This window comes from Charadrius vociferus, unplaced genomic scaffold (assembly GCF_000708025.1).
Source record: "Charadrius vociferus isolate BGI_N301 unplaced genomic scaffold, ASM70802v2 scaffold398, whole genome shotgun sequence".
Lineage (NCBI taxonomy): Eukaryota > Metazoa > Chordata > Aves > Charadriiformes > Charadriidae > Charadrius > Charadrius vociferus.
In genome coordinates, this window is record NW_009649571.1 from 1,717,669 (window position 1) to 1,728,589 (window position 10,921).

The window sequence follows — 10,921 nt, forward strand, 5'->3', positions numbered from 1 at the left end:
GAGGGAGCTGTGGCTTTAATCCCTCAAGGGAGGGACGTGAGGAGTGGGAGCCCTCTGCCCTGCTCCTGCCGGCCGGTGCTGGGGAGGTCTCGGGTGGGGAGAGGCCTGGGGAGGTAGAATCGCTGCTAAGCCTTCTCTTTTCTTCCCAATTTTCGATGTAGACTGACTCCCGGGGAAGCAATGGGGCCTGCGACCGGACCGGACGCCTCTACCTGTACCACTACAACGAGGAGCAGCCTTACATCCCGCTGACCGAAATCCAAAGGATTGACACTGCTGCCATCCTGGACATCAAATGGTAATGCTGGTCTGTGGGGGCTTGGAGCTCACAGTAGCGGGGTCTGTCCCTCCGGGGTACTTTCTTGGCTGTTGGTGTAGCAGCAACAGTCATATTTACTAACTGAACTGTCCCTGACTTCTTGGAGGGAAGTATTCTCCAGTTTGCGCCAGAGAGCAAAGGCTGTGCTCATTTCTGTTACGCTCTTCTGCTTGTTTAGCAACAGCTAGTCAGTGACTGTGGACCTCTTGTGTTTATGTAATAATATATAGTAGATTTCCCCTATATATAATCCCCTCTACACGCGTCTGTGGGAACTTGAGGAGCCTTAGATTTTCTTCATGTAAAGTACCTTCTCCTCATGCATCCTGAAATAAAAGTTATGACTTACCATCTGAAATACAAGAAAGGTGGACATTCAGGACTTGTTTAACTTGATCGTTTAGGTGCCACATTCCTGTTGCAGAACACCCCATGGTTGGCATTGCGAACTCGACAGGCGCCGTGGAGTTTTGCCACCTGACTGGAAGCGAGGTAGGTGGCTGTAACACCTCCTGCTGTTGAAGCTGTGTTTAACCCAGATTTAATACATCTCTGGATTTATTAGCAGTGTTCAGGGACTTGTAGGAAAGCTGTATGGTTTCCATGGCTTCCTCAGTGTGCTTAGTTTTTTAAACACTTCTTCCTCTGTCTTCTGATAACGTGTCTCATAAATCCCACAAATTTGTTCATGGCAAAGGAGAGACTGGCTGGACTCTACCCGCTTGCAGAGTGTGGGAGAGGAGAGGCATGAGGGAAGCAGAAGCACTCGCTGGAAACTGTTGCTTGAGAGTAGGGACTAACTGGTAAACACAGCAGAAAGTGCAAAGTTGTTAAAGACAGGGAAGAATTTTGGAGAGGGGTGTCTTTTGGTTGGAGAGAGAAGGGATTAATCGAGAGAGCCATTGCCACAGAGCGAGGAAAGCGGAATCCAGTCTGTAAGGGAATTCCGCAGTCAGGTTATCACTTCTGCGCTTTGTCACCCACTGAGAGGAAGCAAAGTTTAAGGGGGATTTGGTGGGAGATGGGTAGCAGAAGGGTGGGGGATCCTGTGTGTGCACATGTTTACCCATCAGCTAGGAATAAGTGATTGTACATTGCTACGGGACATTTCCTCTCTTTAGTGTGGGACCCTAATGTGCTCGTTAGTCTGGAAAACACCGGCTGTGGGAGTAAGCAGCACATGTGTTGTTACATACCTGCTGTCTTCCCAGTCTTAACCCCTTCCTTTTCTTTCCAGTAGAAGAACAGCTGCATGTTGGAGCCATGCTTCAGGGTCGATCTCGGTGCACAGCGTCTGGCCTTGTCTTTGGACTGGTCCACAGGACGAGAGCAATGGTGAGGATGGGAGATAAAGGCTGGTATTGGAGGTCGTGTGTGTGTGACAGCTTTCAGGCATAAGTTGAGGACTTTGATGGATGAACCTGTGGCGGCTTTTTGTGAAGTGGCTTAAGGCTTTCTTGGTCCCAGCTGTCTCCTTGTACCTTCTCTAGACGTTAGTATTTCCAGAGCAAGGGTAACAAAGGAACAAGAGCACAGAGACTAAACCAACAACACGTGAGGTGGTGCTGTGGGGAATGGCAGCGGGGGAGCCAGGGACATGTCTTCTGTTGCCTTTGCTAAAAGGAAAGACTGCAGTGGGATGCAGACAGATCCACTGGTTCCAACTCTGCTCTTGGAATGGCTGAAATTTTACTGTGAAGTTCTGCTTAAGAACTGCTAATAATAGCACGTGTAGGAAGTTTAAACATGGGTTAGTGAGAAATGGGAGAGAATTGGTTTGGAAGTGGCTCCTTCCTCTCTTAAATGCTCGTACATTTGATTTCAGAAATGGCATCACTGCATGAAATAACATGAATTAGCCGTACCTTGAAGAAGGTAGGGTATGTGTCTTCTGTAAGTTAAGTGCAAAACAGAGAGTTGTGCCGTCGGTGTGAGGCTTGAAACTGGGGGAATCGGGCACTTGTGTGCTTAATGCTGTAGGGCAAGTATTTAGTAGCTTTTGCTAATTACAGCTGTTTCTGCACATGCTGTGTAACAAATAAGTAGAATTCCCAGTTATACTTTCTTCTTCCTTACATTCCTTCTTCCCCTTGTCTCTGCCCTTCAAGATAAATGATCATTGCCACGATGAAAAGTCCCTTTAAAGCCTGTCACTGTTGTCTCCTGAGAGGCAAATAACCCCTTCTAGAAGCCAAATGTGCAGCCTTCACGTCTCTCTAGGAAGGGGGTGACCCTATATCTCTTGTGGGGAAATTTGGGAGATTCAGTAGGGTTTAGTAATTGGCATATGATGTAGAACGGGAAAGAAGCCCCAAGTTACCAAATCAGTACCTACAGTTGCAGGTAACCAAACCGAAGGTACCTAGTTCATGTCAGGGAATGTCAGAAAATCTGTGCACTGTGAGCTGCAAAACTTTTGCCAGTGCTCCAAGAACATTCTGTCCAGAAACTGCACTGTGCCACAGGAAGAGAGCAGAAAAGGTCAGGATCTGCCAGTGCTTCAGATGTCTGAAAGAAGGGAAAGAGAACATTTCCTCAGACTCCAAAAGACAGAAGAGACTCAGAGAGGTCCTTCAGTCTGACTTGGAGGAAAAAAAAAATCCCTCTTCACGTGGAATTTGTTTATTGATGTAATATCAAGCATGTGAGAAGTCAAATTGTGTGTCTAGGAGAAAGAAAGACCCAAGGCTGGCTTTCTTTCCCTCACATGAGTGCGAGCGGTTTGGTCCCCCTGTGAGATCAGGGAATGGGGATCATTGGTGTAGGTGATTTAAGATGGGATGAGCTGAAGCTGGAAAGAACTGTATAAATACATGCATTCCTTCCACTGTGCTGCCGGTTTCTATCAATGTTTTGTTGAATCAAACCTATATAGTATTATGTTACATTATCTGTCTATACTTTGACTGTTATTTTTTACTCTAACAGCTTCTTAGGACACAGGTTTCAGTAATTTCTAATGTTTTCTCTGTATTCCACTGTAGTGGATGTCCTTTGAGAGTGATCAGCAGTGATTCAGAGGGGAAGCTGAATCTTTTCTCCATAGATGAATCCGCTCCTTCTGTGCATGTCCTGAACCAGTGGGAAGCTCACAAATTTGAGGCCTGGATTGCTGCTTTTAATTACTGGGACACCGATATTGTGTATTCAGGTCTGTAAGGACTGGGAATATCATTTGGGGGTGTTGGGGAGGGGGCATCTCGTTTAGGGATGTGTGTTCCTTGGGATTTCACGTGCCAGGGTTGGGTATGCTGCGTGCATCACACCTCTTGAAAGAGTTGGGGCCTCTGCTAGGGGTAAAAGGCTGCTTGACTGTGGGAAGTGGTTTGAGTTAATTAGGAGAAGCCGTGCCTTTTAAACTGCACTTGTGCTGGCTCTTGGCAAAAAAGATGATAGTCTCTTGCAGTGTGCAAAATGGAGCCAGAGAGCTTCTAGAGTCCAGTCTTTTTATCTTTTAATTTCTTTTTTTTTTGGCTTAGCAAAGTGAGGGTATTGTTAATGCAGGTCTCTTCTGTGGTGATGAGTACTGTGAGCCTCAAATGACATTTGGTATGCCCGTTAAATGGTATGAGATCCTAGGGCAGAAAAACATCAGCTCGGTGTTAACTGCATTAACCGAGTACCCTGTGCTGGTCGTTTGGATGGTGTTCAGGGTGCGATGTTTTGTCTTTGTGCAGGAGGAGATGACAGCCTGCTGAAAGGCTGGGATACCAGGTGCAGTCCAGAGACTCCTGTCTTCACCAGCAGGAGGTAAGCAAGCCGTGTCTGCAGCTGGACCCTGCAGCTACCGTCTGTGAACGTGCGGTGCTACTGCGTCCTGTCCAAGCCAGAGTTCAGAGATGTGCAGTGACAGCAGAGCCCCATTTCTGCCTCTCTTGGGCAATGCAGACATCTATTAGGTTTATTCATTAGCACAACTTCAGGTTGAAACTTTCTTCTCCATGTCCTTCAACATAATAAACCAACTGCTCACTTCCACATGTGAAGATGGGGGTAGCTTCTTTCTAAAAGAAGGATCATGATTGACTCTTTTATTTTGGGAATTTTTGTGTGTGTTAAATTTGGGTATCTTATTTTGGAATGTTTTTTAGAAAATATTTTGTTCTCCACTGTTCAATCATTTGAAGTAATCTCTTTTTTCTGGTGGCATAACCTATTTTGTAGAATATGATTAAAACAATATACACAGCTCTCCAGTGAAATTTTATATGTAACCTTAAAATACACTGGGGAATATTGTGATGGAAATATTAATGTTGGGAGTAAAGTCTCCTGGGAATGGAGTTGTGCTGAAATTCTTATGGGCTCTGAACAGCAGTTTATGGTACAACTGTTACAGAAAATATTTGTGCTGAGAGACTGTGTGCGTAGAAGTTTTGCCTTGGAAAGGCTGTTGGACTGTGTAGATGGAACTCTGCTTGTGTGTTTCACTGCACTGAAATTTGAGTTCACCTTACTCTCCTTCCCCGAGACACCTTGATGCAGTAATGTGGACCCAAGATCCTTGACGTTCAAGGAAGAATCCCTTCTCAAATCGTACATTGCTGTCTCTTCCCTCTGCTCTATGTCCCTCTTTTGCAGACATTCAATGGGTGTGTGCAGCATTCAGTGCAGTCCCCACCGGGAGAATCTTCTGGCTACTGGCAGGTAAATCCCTTCTAACTGCTCTTCACTGGTGTTACCAGCCTCCTCTCTTTGAACGCGCTACCGCTGCTTGAGGCGTGGTCTCTTCAGAAATTCAGTGTGGTGAAGAGTGTGAGATACTTCCAAATTTTCTTCTGTACTTGTTGTACCAAATCAGCTTTGCTGCTTGTCTGTGTGTTTATTTGTGATGTGTCTCCAGCTATGATGAACACGTGCTGTTGTGGGACACCAGGAACATGAAGCAGCCGATGGCAGACACCCATGTTGAAGGTGGAGTTTGGAGGTTGAAGTGGCACCCAACCTGTGATTTTGTGCTGTTGGCAGCCTGCATGCAGAGCGGATTCAAAATCCTTGACTGCCGCGGAAGCATGGGTGAGTGTTCAGTGGAACAGAGATGCTCTTGCGCTGCTCTGCTGCTCCCCTTGCCTGCCTCCGGGTTAACGGGGAACTCCAGCTCTGAGCTTGCTAGAAAGATCTAGATGTTGCTAATAGCCATAGACTTTCATTCTGCCTTGAGGTAACTCTTCCAGCTTTCCCAGACCTATCCTCACTGTTGGCCTGGTCGGTTGTGCAAAGGCCCTGTCATTATTCAGGTGTAAATCTCTTGTAATTTCTTTTCATGGGAAGAAAGCCTGTTTGTTTTGGTGGGAAGGCATTACCTGGTGACGTAACCATTCCGGTCTGTCCCCATGTCAGTGGTTCAGAGAGGTTCTTCTGAACGTCAGGTGATGTTTTACGGTCAGCAGAAGTTACTGACCTGCTGGTGAATCGGTTATTGCCTCAGTAAGGAAGTGCTGTGCAGTCTGGTTAATCTAGAATAACATGAATAAGCTCTCCGTGTGAATCAGGAGGTATTTACATGATTAAAAGCTGTTTGCATTTACATTACAAATACAATCTTGCATAAAATGGTTGCCTTCCTGCGTTTCTCCAAGCCTTGGGCAGATCCACAGCTTGTGAAATGAGGATAACATTTCTGCTGTACGGGGAAGGGAGGAACTTGATGTCCATTTAATATCAGAGTCAAATGCCGGAAGCTCAAGGGAAGAACACATCTGCAATTTATTAATAACCAGAACCTGGTCTGGCAGTCTCACCAGTTGTAGTTATGGCTCAGTGGGGATCACTGTGTGATCTGTCTTGTCTTTCTTGAGCCGTTTTAGCTATTTTGAATAATGAGGCTCTTAAACCTCATGCGTGTTAAACCCTCTTCTCCTGTCTGCTTACTGAACCACGGAAAATCAAGGCTAATGAGATGTGGCTGAAAAATTGTCAGGAGGGGCAGTACCTCATTTCTCCTAGAACGCTTAACTCCGCTGTGAAGAAGGCAGTAACCAGAGAACTCTTCCTGTAGGACACAGCCCATGCTAGAATGGCTTCTGAGCAGTCTGCAGCAAACCATTTCGCAGCCTGATTTCTGCTCCTTTTTTTTTTTTTTTAAGCGGAAAACATGGAGGAATGTATCATCCTGTCATCCTATGTCTTGCACAATTCTTTGGCCTACGGGGCTGACTGGTCAAGGCTGTGTCCGAGGGATTCCTTGACTGCAGCCCAGGACTCTGCTGCTGCGTGCCAGTCTTCGGAGGAGCTTCTGGGAAGATCAGAGGAAGGAGACGAGAGACTGAATTTGCAGGTGCAAAACCTGAAGATAATTTACGAGTCTCCTACAGCTACTTTTGATGTAATACTGGATGAGGAGAGTGAAGGCTCTGCCTTGCCGCTCAAAGCAGAGGGGGGTCCTAAGCTGTCTGGGGGTCCTGACCTGGTCAGGGGCCCTGATTTGAAGGGGCGTTTAGATTCGGATGGGGGCCCTGACCGAGGGGGACATCCCGGGTTAGCCAGCGGTTCTGGCTCGGGAGCTAAGAGACCCAATGGGATGGGCCTGGACAGAAGCGGTGATTCAGCCAGGTCTCCAGAAAGCCCGAAAGAAATGAGCATTGTAGCAACTTGTTCTTTCTATGACAATATCCTCCACGTCTGGAAGTGGGAGATGAGCCTGGTGAGCCCTTCGGAGACGTCAGGTACGACATCTCCGTCAGAAAGAACAGCTGAAAGTTTGCATTGACCAGTCCCAAGGGAGAGGGGTGGGAAAACTCCTGTACTGAGAGCCACAGCTGAGCTTATGCCCTGTCTGACTTCTGTTGGGCTTTTCCAGTTTTATTGTTGAGCTTGTGAGTCTTTTAAGGCCGATACTGATGGAATGACTGGTGTTTTGTTTTCAGCACTGAGGAAAGCCTTTGCTTTGAGGAGTGTGGTCAAGCACAGATGCGCTTATTTAGTTTTCCCTTAATGTACTAGTTCAAAGTAGGAGAGCCTTTCTTTCAAAAGCTGCTTGTTTGTACCTTATATTTGAATCCCTTCCAGGCTGGTTTGCATTTGTACGATTGATTTGTTAAGCCTGTTCTCCTCCCATCACAAACCAAACTTGTCTGTGCTGCTATGTGTAGACAAACACGAGATGCGATCTGAGGTTTTCCTGAACGTCTCGGGAAAACCCTTGTGTAGAGATGTAGCTGTGTGTGCAGCTTGCTGTGCGATCTTGACCTAGCGCCTTGAGAAGACGCTCAAAGGCAGTCCAGATACTGACAGTGCAATGTGCTCATCATGATCCTTAGTAGAGAGAAATTCTTTTTTTAGAAGGAAATCCAGCCTGACCGTTGGGACAGACGGCAGTTTGGTGGCAGGAAGCTTTGTTCTGGGCTGGGCCTTTCTTGGGGGGAATCTGGTGTATCTGTGCAGTCTGATTTTTACATCAGACTCATCACCTGGTTGCAATCGTGCTTTGTCGCTCTCCAAGCTAGGCGCAACCTGGCTTAGCATAAATTGCGTAGCGAGCCCCGCTATGGTTGAGTGCCACACTTAACCTCCCCCATAGCCTCTTGGTAGCAAACTCATGTTTTCTGCTCTCCACAGGAAGCTGTATGGTTAGATCCAAAGCCAAGACCTTTCAGTTTTTTAAAGGTGAACAGCTTTAAGATCAAAACCTCCAAAAAATATAAGCAGTGTTTCCTGACGGTTTTTTAAGTTCAAAATAATTAAGTACAGAAACCAAAATCTTAACAACGTTGCCCTAACTACCTCCAGGAATGGCTGCAGAATTTCTCATGGTTGCTCCATTAGCTTTCTTTTTTCACTGTGAAATATTGGCAAAACACCGTTTCTGGAACACTTTCTCTATTTTCTGCCTAGAAACGAAAAAACAGCTTAAACTAGGTAAGTAACTTCTAGCTTGCATAGTTTCTCTGTGAGGTTCCTAATGAAATAGTTGCCTGGAGGGAAAGAAACACCAGCAACAGGTATCTCTGTAACAGTGCTGCATCTAAACCGAGGTACAGCAGATAAGAGTTTTACTGCTTTGAAGCCCCTTTTTCGAGGGTGAATGTGTATTTTAGAAAATATTCTTGAGCACTGTTACATGAAGATTCATATTAGTATTGTGAACAAGAGCTTTTGTTAAAAAAAAATCCACCCTATTTTTGGATGTTTCTAAAATAAAATCAATGTAAGTGATTTATCTTTCTTGGTTCTTCTGGTTTTAAAACGCCCTTCACAGTCAGTCCTTGTGAGGACCTTCTGCCTTGTCCCGCGATGGCTTAGTCTCTTTGAGGGTGTTTGGTGCTGAATGTTCTTTGGGAGTCAGAGCAGACAATCCAGTTCCCTCACGCCTTAGTGGGAACGCCAAGGGTGTATCCCTGTAGCGACACAGCTTTTGGCTATGACTCTCTTTTAAAAGGTTGTAATGCTTTTTTTATTGCCATGTGAGATTAAGAGGAAACAGTCTGAGGCTGGTGAAGCTGGAGTGGTGTCACAGAGCGTGCCCAGATTGGGTCACTTGATTAATGCATTACGCTTGTCCTTGCTTTGCCCTGAGAAATGAGGAATCTCCTATTATAATTTGCCCTTGCATAGGGAAGATAAGGCAAACGACTCGTCCAAGACCAGGCTGTATTAGCATCAAAGGGTATGGGATTGTCTGCTCTGCAGCCTCGCAGACCTGTTCTCTGACCTACTCCAGCCAACTGTGAACGGTTGTGTGCTGGAGCACGAGGTGGAGCCCAAGAAAGTGACACCTCTGAAAGGAGGGGGCAAAGCACCACCTCTGCTGCCAGCAACGGCACCCAGAGCTGAGGGCAGAAAACAACCACTTCTGTATAACTGTTATTCTGATGGCTGAAAAATAAGTGGAAAATGCAAGTTGGGCTTAATTAGTTAGAAAAACTGCCCCCTCCCTCACCCCTGCTACGGCTGTGGTCCATGAGCGCTTTGTGCCGCTGCGGTAATGATGACTCCTTCCTTTGGGACTATTTGGGGCTGCAGCACCGAGCGGTGTAAGCCAGTGCAGCATTCCCTCCCTGCTGGTGCGGCCCTGTCCAGCCCTGAAAATAGGTATTTGTCAAACAACACTTAAAGTACTCATCTGTCAATCTTCATTACAGACTGGATGCTCACAGAAGACACAGTAAACATGCTTTCTTTCTCCAAAAGTGAATATTTTCATTATGATTTAAATCTCTAATGCTTAAGCTTTGGAGTACTTCATATTTGGAAAACCTCGTGGAACCCCCCCATCCCACCAGTACCTCCAGGGAGGGCGGCAGTCCTGATACACAAAAGAATCATTTTCTCAAAGACTCTGGCACTTGGGTGTCAGAGAAAACATGTTATTTCTAAAGACCTGTGGAATTTAGCAGTTTCTAACTGCACACAACTGTCTATGCGTCGCTTGTACCTACTTGATTTGATGAACAGCAAGACACTCTCTTCTAGGAATATAGGTGAGAAAATAACAACTCTTGAGATATGTTTCAAATTTAAACAGTTACCTTGTAACTTCAAGCAGCTGCACTAAGGAACAGACATTAAATGTACCTATTAACTGTATCTTGATTTATTCAAAAAGAGTAGCTTTAAGGCTTGGGAAAGTCTGGGAAAATTGTGGTGTTCCATGTAAGCTACAGCTCTCAGAGGGAGTTTAGGGTGCGGCCTTGGTTTGGCCTGGTGGGGGTCTCGCTCCTGGTTTGGTGAAACAGGTCGTTGTGGCTGGGGGTAAATCCACTGGAGTGTTCCCTCCCTGAGTGCCAGCGGGCAGTGCTGCCGGACTGGGGCCAGCTTGCAGTGGCCTGCTCTCTACAGCCGGGCACTCCAGGCTCTCCCAAGGGCATCAGGTGTGCCCTCTCTTGTTCCCAAAAAACAGGAATTCCTTCCCAGAAGGAAGGAATGATGTTTCAGCAGCCCCAAAAGAAACTGCCTCCTGCTAATTATCAGCACCTAGTCAATCAGCTACTCTGGACATGCACATGCTCACACAACACAACTACACAAACAGTGCAAGACCTAAGTGATGCTTTCTTTAGCTAGGGATGGGAAATTAACCCCCCATTTCCCCACAGCAATTTAAATCAGACATTGCAGAAAGACAAAGTGGAAGAATTTGCTTTTAATAGCCAGTGACAAGCTGTCCCCTGTTTGCTGGTGGGGTCGCATCTCACACGATGGCGATGCTCTTCCCAGCGCGTCCCAGGAGTCCCGCTGCTCGCTCCCTACCGCACGTAGTTCTTGGGGAAGAGCTGGAAGAGCTTGCCCTCCTGTGTCGGCTCGAAGCCGTACTTCTCCAGGTTGTTGGGGTCAAAAACGCCTTCCTTCACGTCCTTCTCGATGTGGGGAGCCACCACCTCAGTGAAGAGCTGCTTGGCTGTCATGGGCGGCTCAGAGCCCTCGGGGGCGCGGTAGGAGACGTAAGGCTTGAGCTTGAAGCCTTCCAGGTCGGGGACGACGAACTGGGGCACCATCTGCTTGATGCGGATGAACTTCTTGCTGGAGGTGAGCACGCCCGGCCTCTTGGCCCCCCGGCCCTTGTTGTAGGTCCGCGGGCCGCGTTTGCTGGTGAAAGGGGACATGCGGTCGGCGCCCCGCACCAGCCCGCGGACCAGCTCGGTCAGCAGCCCCATGCCGGGCACC

At 47.0% G+C, this 10,921-nt stretch overlaps 2 protein-coding genes across 2 annotated transcripts in view; one reads left to right on the forward strand and one right to left on the reverse strand.

Moving 5' to 3' along the window:
* DPH7 (diphthamide biosynthesis 7) overlaps nucleotides 1-7,028 on the forward strand; it is an 8,351-nt gene extending 1,323 nt beyond the window's left edge. Inside the window, exons 2-9 of the mRNA XM_009890326.1 lie at nucleotides 162-298; nucleotides 724-811; nucleotides 1,560-1,654; nucleotides 3,304-3,470; nucleotides 3,997-4,069; nucleotides 4,901-4,966; nucleotides 5,163-5,335; nucleotides 6,406-7,028. Coding sequence (XP_009888628.1) covers nucleotides 162-298; nucleotides 724-811; nucleotides 1,560-1,654; nucleotides 3,304-3,470; nucleotides 3,997-4,069; nucleotides 4,901-4,966; nucleotides 5,163-5,335; nucleotides 6,406-7,028 — 1,422 coding nt within the window. The remainder of the gene's footprint in view (nucleotides 1-161; nucleotides 299-723; nucleotides 812-1,559; nucleotides 1,655-3,303; nucleotides 3,471-3,996; nucleotides 4,070-4,900; nucleotides 4,967-5,162; nucleotides 5,336-6,405) is intronic.
* A 3,475-nt stretch (nucleotides 7,029-10,503) lies between these two features.
* MRPL41 (mitochondrial ribosomal protein L41) lies at nucleotides 10,504-10,911 on the reverse strand. Its single transcript, XM_009890285.1, has one exon. The coding sequence runs from the start codon at nucleotides 10,909-10,911 to the stop codon at nucleotides 10,504-10,506; it is 408 nt and encodes a 135-aa protein (XP_009888587.1).
* Between the last annotated feature and the right edge of the window lie 10 nt (nucleotides 10,912-10,921).